This window comes from Fundulus heteroclitus, chromosome 10 (assembly GCF_011125445.2).
Source record: "Fundulus heteroclitus isolate FHET01 chromosome 10, MU-UCD_Fhet_4.1, whole genome shotgun sequence".
Classification (NCBI taxonomy): domain Eukaryota; kingdom Metazoa; phylum Chordata; class Actinopteri; order Cyprinodontiformes; family Fundulidae; genus Fundulus; species Fundulus heteroclitus.
Genome location: NC_046370.1, coordinates 538,460 through 552,407, shown reverse-complemented (window position 1 = coordinate 552,407; position 13,948 = coordinate 538,460). Strand labels below are relative to the sequence as shown.

General features: G+C 39.6%; 2 protein-coding genes across 2 annotated transcripts; both read right to left on the bottom strand.

The window, feature by feature from the left end:
* Positions 1-4,322: 4,322 nt before the first annotated feature.
* Positions 4,323-6,478, bottom strand: LOC110368577 (tripartite motif-containing protein 16-like protein). Its single transcript, XM_021316831.2, has 5 exons — positions 6,286-6,478; positions 5,643-5,684; positions 5,505-5,567; positions 5,287-5,426; positions 4,323-5,195 (listed from the first exon to the last, which is right to left on the bottom strand). The coding sequence occupies exons 1-5, from the start codon at positions 6,335-6,337 to the stop codon at positions 4,785-4,787; spliced, it is 708 nt and encodes a 235-aa protein (XP_021172506.2). The 5' UTR covers positions 6,338-6,478; the 3' UTR covers positions 4,323-4,784.
* A 2,951-nt stretch (positions 6,479-9,429) lies between these two features.
* On the bottom strand, positions 9,430-13,627 carry LOC105926629 (stonustoxin subunit beta). The gene is made up of 5 exons (XM_012863024.3): positions 13,351-13,627; positions 11,382-11,423; positions 11,224-11,286; positions 10,265-10,407; positions 9,430-10,116 (listed from the first exon to the last, which is right to left on the bottom strand). The coding sequence occupies exons 1-5, from the start codon at positions 13,403-13,405 to the stop codon at positions 9,688-9,690; spliced, it is 732 nt and encodes a 243-aa protein (XP_012718478.2). The 5' UTR covers positions 13,406-13,627; the 3' UTR covers positions 9,430-9,687.
* Positions 13,628-13,948: the final 321 nt, after the last annotated feature.

Below are 13,948 nucleotides of genomic sequence, written 5' to 3'. Positions count from 1 at the left end.
ATTTTAGCTGCAGCCAGTCTGTCTCTGCAGCAGCATTCTGCGCTGTGTTGACAGGAAAAATCCACCAGGTGTCGCTGTTTTAAAACTTATCCACCCCCATTCAGCAGATCACGGACAGAAAAACAATCCTGCAAGGTGGTAATGCTCATAATTAATTATTCTGACAATAGTCGATACATTTGTGACACAACCAACTTTATTATATGGCTTTTCACACTGATTTTCACCTAACATTTTACCCAGAATTATAGGACAATGGCAAAATGATAGAGACTACGATAGAAACGATCAAAAATGGTAATTTCTAAGAAAATAAGCAAACTTGACAAGAAAAGAATGAGAAAATAATATCTGAACAACACAACACACTATAAACACCTTGCCCTTGTGCGACAAAATGTTCATTAGAAACACAATTTTATTCTATAAAAGCAGTTTGATATGTGCAAAAAGGCTCCCTGTCCAGAGTGTCAGATTGTCGGGGTGGCAGGAGAAGTGGAAAGAACACTTTGAGTTTTCTGCTGCTTAACCACAAGCTGAGACAAAAGGCCTAGGGACTTGGAGCATGTTTGTGTTCTTACAGAGCGCTTTAAGAAAAATACCTATATCAAAATAAATATACAAACCTGAACAGGATTAGGACGGAGGTCGTATATGACACAATTTGAAAGAAACAAACTATATAAATATTTTGTGCAGATTGAGAAGGAAAAGTAACTAGTGCCTCCTCCCCAAGTCTGTTAAATTTACAGATCATTTGAAATGTAGGCCAGCAGCTCCATGAAAGCAAATCTGCAGGGCCCAAGTGTGTCAGAATAAATGAGTGTTTCATATCAGGGAGGTGACACAAGAGCCGATGGGAGTAGTGACACTACGTAATCAAGAAGCGGGTCCTGAGTGCATCCTGTCAAGCTGAGCCATCAGTGGTCGCACATTCTAATTAAGGAGAGGATGACGACATTGTGGCCAAACGGAAAAAAAACACTTAGGATGACGTCAGTGTTTTACAAATTATTGCAGCGGTTCTATAATTCCCAGTTCTGGATGAAAAAGTGACCCGCAAAACAAGCTGCTGATGTTTTACCTCATCAAATCGAAATTCATCGCCGTGGCACGCCACTCTCCAACCTATATGTCAAGCTAAAAGTGTCACTTGTGCCCCTTTAAGTTGCACGCTTTAAATTACAGATCACTTGCATGCCTGGCATAAGCTCACACATACTGAACACACAGAGGGAGGTAGGATTATTCTTGGATCGTGGTCTCCAGTTTTGATCGATGGTTGCTCTGAGACGCGCAGGTTCAACTGATGAGTTTCCCAACTGTAGATCCACTCTTCACAGGAACCAGCGCCTACCATGTAAATCACGCTCTGGGCTTTGATCACAGGTTTACACTTCAGGGCCAACACATGCGGCAGTTATCTAAGTACACATAATATTTACTTTTCTGTCTGTGCACTTCACTTTCATTTATTCACGGTGGCCTTGATTATCGCTGGGTCCCTACCAGATGTGTAAAAAACCTTGAATTTAATGGTTACTACAGAAACCTGAACCCAAGGTCCTGCTCTTTGCTGCAGTTCCTCCTCATCCGTTATCTACGTCCTCACTGTCTATTCCAACGAAATGAACTCGGGTCATCGTCACGCCTGGTTTGTCACAGTAACAGGTGTTTTAAACGGGATATTTAGTATATCTGACTGTAGGTTTCCACAAATTCAGGAGAGCTTGTGAACATTTTTGACTCCTTTGAATAGTAGTTTTTTTCTTGTCTTTCCCATTTTGAAGAGCGGTTGAGAGGAATGGTCCTCTGTGCCACATTTAATTTAGGCCCAGGGAAACTGGCAGTCATAGATAAAAAAATAAATAAAATGGTTGATTTACAAATTGCAATGAAATCTGCTCCGTTTGCGTAATATTTTTTGCATTATCCACCGTAGTGGATATGGAATAGAATACCACAGGGTATTCTATTCAAAAACCATAATAGTTTAGAGTTTTGTTCATCAACCAAATAGTTATTTCAAACTAAACCATGTTTTTTTCCCTGTACAACCCCAAACTAATTGAGTTTGCCTGATGGATATCCTCACATTGCCTAAAACTATTATTAACACGTCAAAAATGAAACTCAAAAATAAGTAAAACATTTTTGAAATTTGTGTCCTTGATTTGAGCAGATAAATAAGACTATCTGCTGATGGAATGGGTATTTTGTCTCCTAAAATAAGATAATTAGATATACTGGACTTGAAATAAGATGATGGAGATGAATTGTTCCTATTTTGAGTGTAAAAACCTTCCATTAACAGATCATTTTATTTACCTGCTAAAATCAAGGACAAATACACTCATCCTAAGACATTTTTTACTTATTTTTAGTCCAATTTTTGCTGTCAAGTTCTGTCAAATTTATAGGTTTCTTGTAAATTTATACTGAAAATCATTCTTCTTGCACATCTCTCTGAACATTTCACATTAATTGCTCCTGGTGCTGTGTTGATGAAGTCTTTATGAGGTCTTATACAACACTGCCTGCCTAAAAAAGGAAAAAAAGAATACATACAATCTGTTGTGTTGTTTAACACAGACAATATAAAAGGTTTACCGTTAAAACTTAAAACAAAAGAGCAGAGAAACAAATGCCACATTTATTAGAAAAAGCAGATTATTATGAACTTTCCCAACCTTGGCCCATTAATGGAGGGCTGTCTGAAACACCAAAGGGACTTTGTGTTTGATCGCTGTCTCAGCCAAACATTGACCTGCATTGTTCAGAATGTACTGAGGGACAACTGACAGCAGTTAAAGTGTCTGACATACTGCCGTGACTTGTGTGGTCTGTTGCTCTGGATCTACACGCCGCGTGTTGAGTGAGGCTGCGTGATGTTCTCTGCCTGCAGGCGTGTGAATGCTTCGCTCCCATCGCCGTGCAACACCTTTAATCCCAGTAAATCCTGGATTACATAGCGGGTGTGAAAGAGGCAACGGTTGAAGTCCACTTCTCCAAGAAAGAAACTGATCTCCACGCAGGAACCTCGGGTATACAAAAAACTCCCCCTGTTGACCCTGACGGTGGTGGTTATGCACTTTTTCCTTCTGTGCAAATGCATGTTCCGTATACAACGTTTTAAAAAATATATATTTTCAACTCTGTCAAGCTGCTCTAACAGACCGCCAGAATAGGAAAACATAAAATGGTAATGAGACTGTTTTTGTTTATATTTTTGGAATAATTTGATTTTACTTAGAAGAAACTCCTTGAGGTAAAATTGCAGAAAGGGAACTAACAGTAAGTAAAATATTCTTGAGATCAGTATATTTGTCCTTGATTTGAGCAGGTAAGTAAGATGATCTGCCAAGGGAATGATACACTGCATTCAAATAAGGTGTTGGAGAGGAGTTGTTCCTATTTTAAGTGCAAAAAAAGTTTTCCATTGGCAGATCATTTAAACTTGCCTGCTCAAATCAAGGACAAACACTCTTTTAATTGATATCTGCTTTGATTAAAATCATCCATAGTATCTCTGGCTGTATGTTTAGGGTTGTTGTTCTGCTGAAAGTTGAACCTCCACCCAGGTCTAACACATTTTGCTGCCTTCAACAGGTTTTCTTCCAGGATTTTCCTGCATTTATCTCCCTCCATCTTCCTATCATTTCTGACCAGCTTCCCTGTCCTGGTGAAGATGAGAGTCCCAAAAGCACGACGCTGCCTCCACCAGCTTTCACCCTGGGATGGTGTGTTAACATTAATGTGCAGTTTTCTTCTGGACGTTGTGCCCCGAATGTAGACTAAGAACTTTCATCTTGGTCTCATCTGACCAGAGCAAACACGTGGAAGAGTTTGCTCTGGTCAGATGAGCCCAAGACGCATGCTGACAGGGTTTCTTATGGCATTCTATTAACAGTTTCAATTCTTGCTCATCTTTGTTTGTCTCTATTTGTGGAACACAAAACGTCTTGTTGTCCAGCCACCTCGTCCTTCCACCTCAGCTGTGGATCTCTGCAGCTCCTCCACAGTCACCTTGGGCACTGCAAAAATGAAACTAAAAATAAATCAAATTTTCTTGAAATCAGAGTATTTGTCCTTGATTTGAGCACGTAAATAAGATCGTTTGCCAATGGAATGAGATTTTTTAGGTGCAGTATATCTACTTATCTTAGTTTAGGGGTCAAAGTACTAACTCCGCTGTCAGATAATCTTATTTACCTGCTAAAATCAAGGATAAATGCACTAATTTCAAGAAAGTTTGACTTATTTTGACATATTTTTTCAGTGGGCCAGTTAAGGTGGACAGCCATGTCTTGGTATACTTGCAGTGGGGGCATACTCTTTTTTATTTTCAGATGATGGATTGAACAGAACCTGTCTCAGAACCCGACTCTGCTTTAAAGTTGTCCACAATGTTCTCCCTGACCCGTCTGCTTTGTTAGTTGGTCTTCCTGATGCTGTTTGTCCACTGATGTTGTCTAACAAACCTTTGAGGCCGTCACAGAACAGCTGTGGTTAAGATTCAATTATACACAGGCTGACCTTGCTCACTAAATAGCTCATTTCTAGGCTGTTAGCTTCAAAGCATTTGATTTGTGGGCATCGGTATAAAAGGGGCTGAAAATAAATGCATTCCAGATTTTTCTATGTTTTTATTCGTAAAAAACTGGAAAACCATAGACCCATTTTCCTCCACTTCATAATTATCCACTACTTTGTGTCAATTCATAAGAGTTCCAGTCTGGAGCGCCTCCACAAATACACACTGGGTTAACTTTAGTTGCAGTGATTCATTCTGTTTTTCTCAGCAGGGTGCAGGAGGACTGAATTCCCAACCAGACACCTGGCAGAATCTTTTGGTCAGTCATAATGCTGACTTGATGCAACAGCCTGGCCTCCTTCTCTGCGCCCTCGCCGGGAACAATATAAAAGTTTATGATCCCCGCCGGCTGGTCGATGTACATGCCGAATGTGGAGCAAAAAGGGACATCGTTGATGTCTTCGTGGTTGCAGTTGAACCATATCTGGTAACAACTTCCCGACCAGCACATACCCCACGACTGCTCGTTTTCTCCGAGACCACTCAGCCCAGAATCTGCTCTCCTTGCTGCTTGGTCATAGGTGGCTCCAACCGCCACCCAACCCGAGTACTCAGCCTCCCAGTAAGCCCTGCGCTTCCAAATGCTCTCTTTGCACAACACCTTAATGAAAGAGAAGAAAAAAGGTGTAAAACTGTTGTGTTTTTTCTTCTAATCAGGTTTAAGCTACAATTATCAAACTTTTCAGATTTACCTGTGGGGAATATTCATATCTATCAGGTCCATCCAGCACTGGACAAACCTCTTTAGTTCGGCGACAAACCTTGGAGCCACCATCGGAAATCCACAACATCTTGTTGGCTGTTTTATTATCCAAAGTCAGATCAATCCAGTCTGGTGAAGGAGAAGAAAGTTGCAAAGTTGTTCGTTCAAACTTGCAGCCAATAGTTCTGAATGTGGAACGGCTCTTACACTTCATCAGCTCAGCTCTGTTTCTTGGCACTGGAATATCTGGCAAATAATTTAAAGCTCCCTCTGCACAGAAAAAAAACACAAGCTGAGATGATAATAACATAAAGAATCGGATAATACTTTCATCTCTGTTTTTACCTTCATTTGTTGTTTCATTCTTTCTGGATTTGGTTAATTTCCCTAAAAAGAGAAGATGGCAAATTAAAAAAATACAATTCCTGTTATAGGATCACAAATGTTGGGCTAAATCACAGGTGTCAAACTCAAGGCCCGCGGGCCAAATCTGGCCCTTCAAGGTAAATTATCCGGGCCTCGAGAGCCAAAAAAAAAAAAAAAAAGGAATATATCCTTTTATAGTGTATAAAGTGGCTAAAACTGTGCCTCCTGTAAGTGTAACTGACCACAATATCAACATTTTTTGCAGATAAACTGTATAAACTGGGCCTAAGAGTGCTACTTTTATGTTACTATGCATTTTTTATGCTACTGTGTGAACTGGAATGAAATTATGAAATGAAAAGTATCATCTCTACACATGCAAGCGGCCCTTTTAATGACTTCATTATGCCAAAGTGGCCCCATATAGAAATTTGTTTGACACCTCTGGGCTAAATAAAGCCTTAAAACATGAACACAGTACACGGCACATGTACGTGACACAAAGGAAGCTCAAGACCTTTTTTTCTGGCTATATCTGATCTTCAGAAAAACTTATAGCAACATCCTCAAATCTGACTCTCCTATGCTTTTTTGCACTGCTGTAATTAATCCAAGGTCATACCTGGGTTGCTGCTGTCAGGAAGGATGGTTGTAGAACGTGGCTTCCTCTGCATCTCAAGCTTTATGTTCAAATAGTCCAGACTAATTCATCCAGAGAGACGATGTAAATTGTTTGTGTTCTGATTTACTTCAGATCCTCAGGAAAGCTGAGGTAGGGGCTTTAGGGGTGCCTCAAAGAGGTGTTGCGTTTGTGGAAAGATGGCTCAACCTCAGTTGGGTTGGGTGGGGGGGGGGGTGCATGCCTCACTTGACATGCAGAGGAAGACTAATGTGGACATCCGACCCCAATGAAACATTAGGAGTCTGTTGAAAAGAACAAGAAGATACTTTCACAACTTCACTGGAGGCAGGATGAAGAAACTTGTTTGATCAATGTTCTCACCAGTTGCTGGTTCTGTACAGGAATCAAGACTGCGTGAACAGAGAGATATTTATGTGGGAACATAATAAGCAGCCTGCGTTCTACTGGCCACTCATACCTACGGTGATGTAAAAAAGGTATTTAGCCCCTTTTAGATTTGTATGCTTTCAGTTTCAGATCATCAAATACATTTTAATGTCTGACCAAGATAACTTGGATACACACAATAAGCTGTTTTCAATTGAATATTTCATTTATCAAATTAAAAAGCTATCCAAACCCACTTGCCTCTGTGTGGAAAGGCAATGCTTGCACCAGCCATGGCTGTGATGGCTGCCATTGAGTGTTTTAAAGGAGCATAGGCACGTTATACACCTATACAAAAAGACCAAAAACCAGGTGACTATGATTAAAATAAGGCCATATGCACCCAGCGTCTGTCCTTATAATGCTTTGATTATCCTTTTTAAACACTGGGCACGATTATCAGACATAAACAGGTGTGGCGCCATCTGCCGGTAGTACCGCAGAACTATCAGAAAGCCAGATGGCGGCCATTAACTCAACTACTTAATAGAGACCAACCGTCCCAAAATTCCTCGCAAAAAAGTGACAATGAGGTGAGGTTGAAGACCGACCAACCTATTGCATCTCCAAGTTCTGGTGACCCTCCCCAGATTATTCAGTAGAACAGTAGGTAATTTTTTTTCATTTCCCCAGGAAAAAAAAAAAAAGTAGCTCCCTTCGCCTATGGAAAAGTAAACATTTAAGCAAAACTACTGCGTTTACTTGCATTTTGATTACATTTCTATCGAGAGGTATGGATAATATTTTCATAAGAATGGCTTACCTTGCTCCTCCGCTCTTCAGGGAGATTGCGTCTTAAAAATCTCCCAAATCCACTCTGGTCTTATTTCTTTCTACTGAGTCCTTCTTCTTCTTCTCATGATGGACTCTGGATAGCGGCTGTGAGTTGACCAAAACCTCACTTTCAACACCATATCTCGATACATGCGTGTGTTCAGGGCATTTTCAGACTGATAAGTTTGAATCAGAGCTAATGTGTGTGAGTTTTGTCAAAGCTTGTCATGCTTTTTTACACAGTATGTTCCATTTTTCAAGCACTTTCCATCTCTAACTCTCACAGCTTAGCATCCAAATCAGCAATGTAAACAAAAGCCATTGCCCCAGAAAATGGCGACGGAATCCCACAGTGCATTGCAAAATCACGTGCCCTTTTGAGCCACATAGGAATAGTACGTTGAAGTTTCGTGAGACGGATCTCAGGCGATGTTAGATTGCAGTAGCTTTGTGATAGCACTAAGAAATGGCTTCTTCTTGCCGTTACATTTCTCAGATTCAAACGCACCAAAACAAAAAGCAAAGCAAGGGTGAACATCGGTCAAGCTTTTCAGTGTTAGTGTTGAGTTTAGGAGGTAAGGGGGATCTGAAGGCATGCAGAGGTTGCAGCTTTCCTCCAGACAAATAAGTTAAATGTTTGCTAAGTATGAACATATTTGTATTGCAGTCATCTGCAAAATTATCAACTGGTCAGTACAGGAATGTTTCCCAGTGCTTGGAAAACTGCTGCAATGACAACAATTTTTAAAGCAGGTAACTGTTTAGATGTGTCCAATTACAGACCCATTAGTATTATACCGGCATTGTCTAAAGTCATTGAAAAATGTGTATTTGAACAAATAACTATACTTGAATTCTATAGAAAATTCATTGCATCCCATGACGTTTGGCTTTAGGAAGACTATTTCATCAAGACCACAAATAATTTATTACTGGAAAACATCAGATCCAAACGTGATAAAGGGGATGTAGAGGGGGCTGTTTTCCTCAATTTCAAAAAAGTGTTTGATACTGTCAAATATGACATTCTAATCAATAAATTGTATAATTTTTTACCAATTGAAATCCAGTGGTTAAAATCGTACCTGGAAAATAGGAAGCTATCCTTCATTTTAACATGCCTTGTTGTATGTATGTTGTGTTTATGTCTTGTCTTTCCATGCTTCTACATCAAACTGCCATGGGACTGCAGATCAAAATTAGCCTGTATGGCTAAATTTGGCATATTTACATGTTGAACCTTGTGAGCATGTCTGTGAATATGCATTGTCCCATTTTAAATAAACATGCCCATTTTTGCAAAATTTCCAGTGACTGTGTTAATATTCAGAGTAACCAAAAAACAAAAGTTCTTTGCTGGTATTTAATTTATTCAAACATTTGTCTGTTTAACATCCTTAACATAACTGTATACATTCTTTGCAGACAATATAGGGAAAATAAAAACACATAAAGTAATATGATACAATTATATTTGTACAAACATGGAGTGGTTAAAAAAATCCCATAAAGTTTCTTATTGCATAATAATGTCATATATTGCTTGTGTGGCTCCTTTGATGCGGTCAGGGGTACCAATGATCCAACACTGAGTTGTCTTTCTACTAGTTTTGGGAAAGACTCAGCCAATAAACTATGGTCCAACCACTTTCTGCATTACTAATGCATTTGTCTTGTTTTAAAAGATATGGTGCAGCCACCACACTTACCACACTATGAAATGCTGCAGGAGAGAGGAAGTGCTGTGTGCGCTCTCTGACGACACTACATGTGCATCGTCATTACAAACTTCAAAAAGGCCTCTCAATACTTTCAGAGATTAAAAGCATTTTTATCTCCAAAATCTTTACAAAATTTCTACTTTTATGCTCTTTATACCAGTATGCAACTGGTATAAAGAACTGCTGCAATGACAACAACTGGCTTCAACTGGAAGCGTCCCTCAAAGACAATTTATATACAGTGGCAATTATATAAATATATATGTAGGCTATCATATATATTCTATTTGCTTTAATGTGCATTTGGACCACGCATATTAAATGTCCTTATTGGTGGGCCGAGTTGTGCTGTATTTGCTTAAGCTGTCTTCCTACTTGCTATACATCTCCATAGGATTCATGCAGCAGAATTCAGTTTTATTCCTCATTACATCTGGTTATCTAATGTCAGTCTGGTCCTCTATTCCTCCTTTTTTAGGATCAGACAGTAAGAGTGGTTCCCCACCCAGAAACCTGGCAGCAATTTCTGTTCAAAGGAGCTCTTGATCTGGTGCAAAAGTTTAACCTCCTTACTGGCCGTACCTTCCTCTCCCTCTTCTACCTCTTTGACGGCATAGAAGCTGAGTAAACCAGCAGGCTGATCAACATATACGCCTATTGTGGAGTGATGAGGAACCCCCTCGATCTCTTTCTTTTGCCCATTCTGCCAGACTTGATAGCAGGAGCCGCTCCATTCAAGGCCCCAGGATTCCTCGTTCTCTCCAAAGCCACAGGGCCCTTCCCGGTTCCTCCTTGGCGCCTGTTCAGACGCAGCACCGATCACGACCCATCCAGAGGATTCCACCTCCCAGTAGCCTCGGAAACCCAGGATGCCCTCTTTGCAAAGAACCTGTCGGAGAGCAAACAAGAACATCAGCAGACTTTCTAGGAAATATCATGAAACAGAAGCAATACCAAATCTGCTTAAAAAAGTAAAAATGTGTGCAAACCAGATTATTGGCGATATAAATAACAATGATCCCATCTGCGTCTTTTACCTGTGGTGTGGACTCAAATCTCTCTGGTCTGTCCAAGACAGGACAAGTGATGCTGTCAGTCATACGGGCGACTTTAGCCCCGCCTTCTGTGATCCACAGCGCCTTATTGGCTGTTCTGTCATCCAATGAAAGGTCAATCCAGTCTGTAACAACAGCAATGAACAAACATTTACTAAATGACGAACAATAGTTTGCATAGTCTATAAGGTATCTGTTGGAGCTAAATGTGCAAACCAGAGTAAAATGGAGCCTCGACACAAAGGCAGTACGGCTGCTCAAACAGCTGCCCATGTTTATGTGCAGTTGTGAAAAGGACAGCCAGAGCAAAATTGTAAAAAAAAATCACAACTGTTTGTACACATCTGGAGGAAAAAATACTGTCTGCTGAAAGTTGTACTAATGAGTTCAGTAGAAAAAAAAGAACATGCTGTGCTGCTGGATTACAATCTAGGGATGTCAGAGGTGGTGAAACCTATCCTCTCATCCTCGAAGATTGCTTAAAATAGTATATTGTTCTATCTTTGGAATATTTTTTTCTATTCAAATATAATGTCTCAGTTTTTAAAGGAAATATTTGTATCTTTTTTTTTAAATATTTTACAAGTCAGTACAGTACATTTCAATTGACCAATATACTTTATTTTCAATGAATGCTTTTTAAATCAGAATGCATGAATTAATGGAAACCCTAATTTTACTGTGTTTGACAACATGCAGCATCACTTATAACCAATGCCAGTCTGACACAATTCCTACATTTGTTCTGACAGTAATACTAAATCGTATTAAAAAGTAAAACGTGTTTCTTTATTCATTGAAAGGCGTCGGCTGTACTTGATGGAAATGGTTGTGTTTGCATGTATTTGGGTCAGTGTGTGATGTAAATCCAGTGCAGAAATAAAGCAGGTTGAACTGCTTCATGGGTTCCTCCCTAAGCTTTTAAAAAAAGGTCTTCTTACGTTTGGTGAGATCGGCCCGGCATTTTGGTTCGGGAAGATTTGGCTCGTAGACCGGGACCTTCACTAAAAATGACAAAAAAAGGAATTACAGGGATAAAAAACAAATTCATGCACCTTAATACTCTCATTAATAATACGGTACGTAACACTCTACTTACCTGTAAGTGCGTTTCCAGCTTTGGTTTTATTTGCTGAAGAAACTGAGAAACACAAATAAGCAGGTCATTAATTCACTTCAGTTCAGGTTCTTTATTCTTCTAAAAGCAAGTTCAGGTATGTTTGAGCAAGTGATTTAAAAAAAGTCTATACTTGGAAAACCATCTGCTTCTTTCAGATCGACACGTCAGCCTGCGGCAGATTTGAGCCAGGTGCTGGAAAATTCCCAGATACCTCACATGTTTTAAGGGCAGGATTAATTCTCGCCAAGCTCAGAGCAGATTACCAGGCGAGATGACTGATAGGATTTGTTTGTACAAATCGGATAAACTGGGCAACCTGATCCGGCGTCTGTGTGCTTTTCGTAAATAACAGCTGGAGGTATCTGGGAGGTTTTCCAAAAACTGCCACCCTAAATAAGTACAAGCTGTCATAATAGGAGCGAACTTTAGACGAAGATTATACCTTCATTTTAGGCCGGTGCTTACATTTTTCTAGTTTACTGATACGAGCCATTACCAGTTTATCACAATTACAGTGAAACATGGAATTTCTGCTCAAAACTGGCAAATTTTAACCCTTCTCACAAGCTCTATCTCAAGCAGCACCTTCGATCGTTAATCCTGGAAAGATAAACTATTGGTATGAAATTTAAGAATGCAGCAAGATTATTAGACTACGATAAATCATTGAGAGCTCAAAGTGGCATTGAACTCATTCATGCCCACATCTTTAAAACAGTTCAGGAAAGGATTTTGATTGTGCAGCGCAGTATGTGGGTCACATCTATCCGTCAATGAACACCTGCCTGGATATAACACAAGGTGATGAAAATAACAGCTTTGCATTGGCCTCATTACAACCTGACACCAACCTAAATACCTAGATTAAATGTTGCCGCTGCGTCAACTCTCATGACACCTTCTGATCACGCAAGACCTGTTGTATATATATATATATATATATATATATATATATATATATATATATATATATATATTAACCCTAACCCTATATATTTATATACCCATCACCCTGTGAGCCATATCCTGCTTGCTCGAGTTTAAAGATCACTCCAGATCAGACCAAATTCTGGAAATACCGAGCAGCAAAGTATTTCCTCTTCCTAACTTTCCCAAATTTAGAGTCAATACACTGCAAAAACGGAACTAGAAATAAGTAACATATTCTTTAAAATTAATGTATTTGTCCTTTATTTGAGCAGGTAAATAAGATGATTTGCCAATGAAATAAGGTTTTTGCACTTAAAATAGGAACAATTCATCTCCATCGTCTTATTTCAAGTGCAGGATGTCTAAATATCTTATTTTAGGGGTCAAAATACTCATTCCATTGGCAGATAATATTTACCTGCTCAAATCAAGGATAAATACACTAACTTTAAGAATATTTTACTTATTTTTAGATCTGTTTTTGCAGTGTATGATAACCAAAAACAACTATAATTTGTGATAAATAAGGTTATACTGGTTTGCTGTGTAGATACATATATTAATAAATAAAATCCTGCAGTCAGACCATAATGAAGCTGATTTAAGAGTTGTATTATAGTCTACTGTACTCCCAGAGCGTTACTATCACGCAGCAAAGGGTGTTAAATCTTTTTAATACCAATGACGCTGCCACTTGCAGACCTCTGCTGCCAGGCAGTAAACTTGCCATACACCCCCTCATAATGACAGGCATGAATTCGCTAATTGAATTACTGTGCTTTCCAAGCAGACATAAACTCCAATGACCCATTCACCCAGGATCTGCTCCAGATCATAATGAACTGCTGCAGACGGAGGTTACTACAACAATAAATGTTATGCCGTGTTAGATGTAGTAAACTTTAATGATGCAAAACTATCCAAATGTTTTGCCTAATATTTATGCGCAGTCATTCTGTCAAATCTACTACATAGATTTTTTTTTTGTCATGTGCAAAATGAGTGAAAGAAAGCTCACCTCTGTCTGACTTTTTCAGCGAGGATTCGGAGATGATTCTGTTGGTGGTCGGCATCTTGACCCAGAGGATGTACTTCTTAAGGTTTCTGCAGGAGCCTGTCTATGACTAAGAGAGGATTCGTCTCTCTGATGATGATGATGATGATGAGTTTCCTCTGGATAGACTCTGCATCAGCTTAGTGCTGCCCATATATACCTTTAACGTCATGCAGATGTTAGGCTGGTAGAGACACAGACATAAGCATACCTGTTCTTACCAATGGGAAAAGGAAAGGCGGAGATTTGTAATTAGAGCTGGGTACTAAAGTGTTTTTTTACCTTTAAAAGGATAGACGCAGGCTTCGGTTTCTGAAGGACACCCCCTTATACCAAGTAAACCCCGCCTCATTCCCACTGCTGTCCCACCAAAGATCCTGTCACATCGCACGGTGACAGCATTGATGTATTGATGTCCTCAGTGCATACAAACACACTGTACGCGTCTATGCACATGCCTATACGCGAGTTCAGTTATGCCAGTGCAATGATGTATATCTCCACAGGAGCATTCCTGGTATCACGCTTGGAGCAATGTGAGCTCCAAGCTTTGTCAACACAA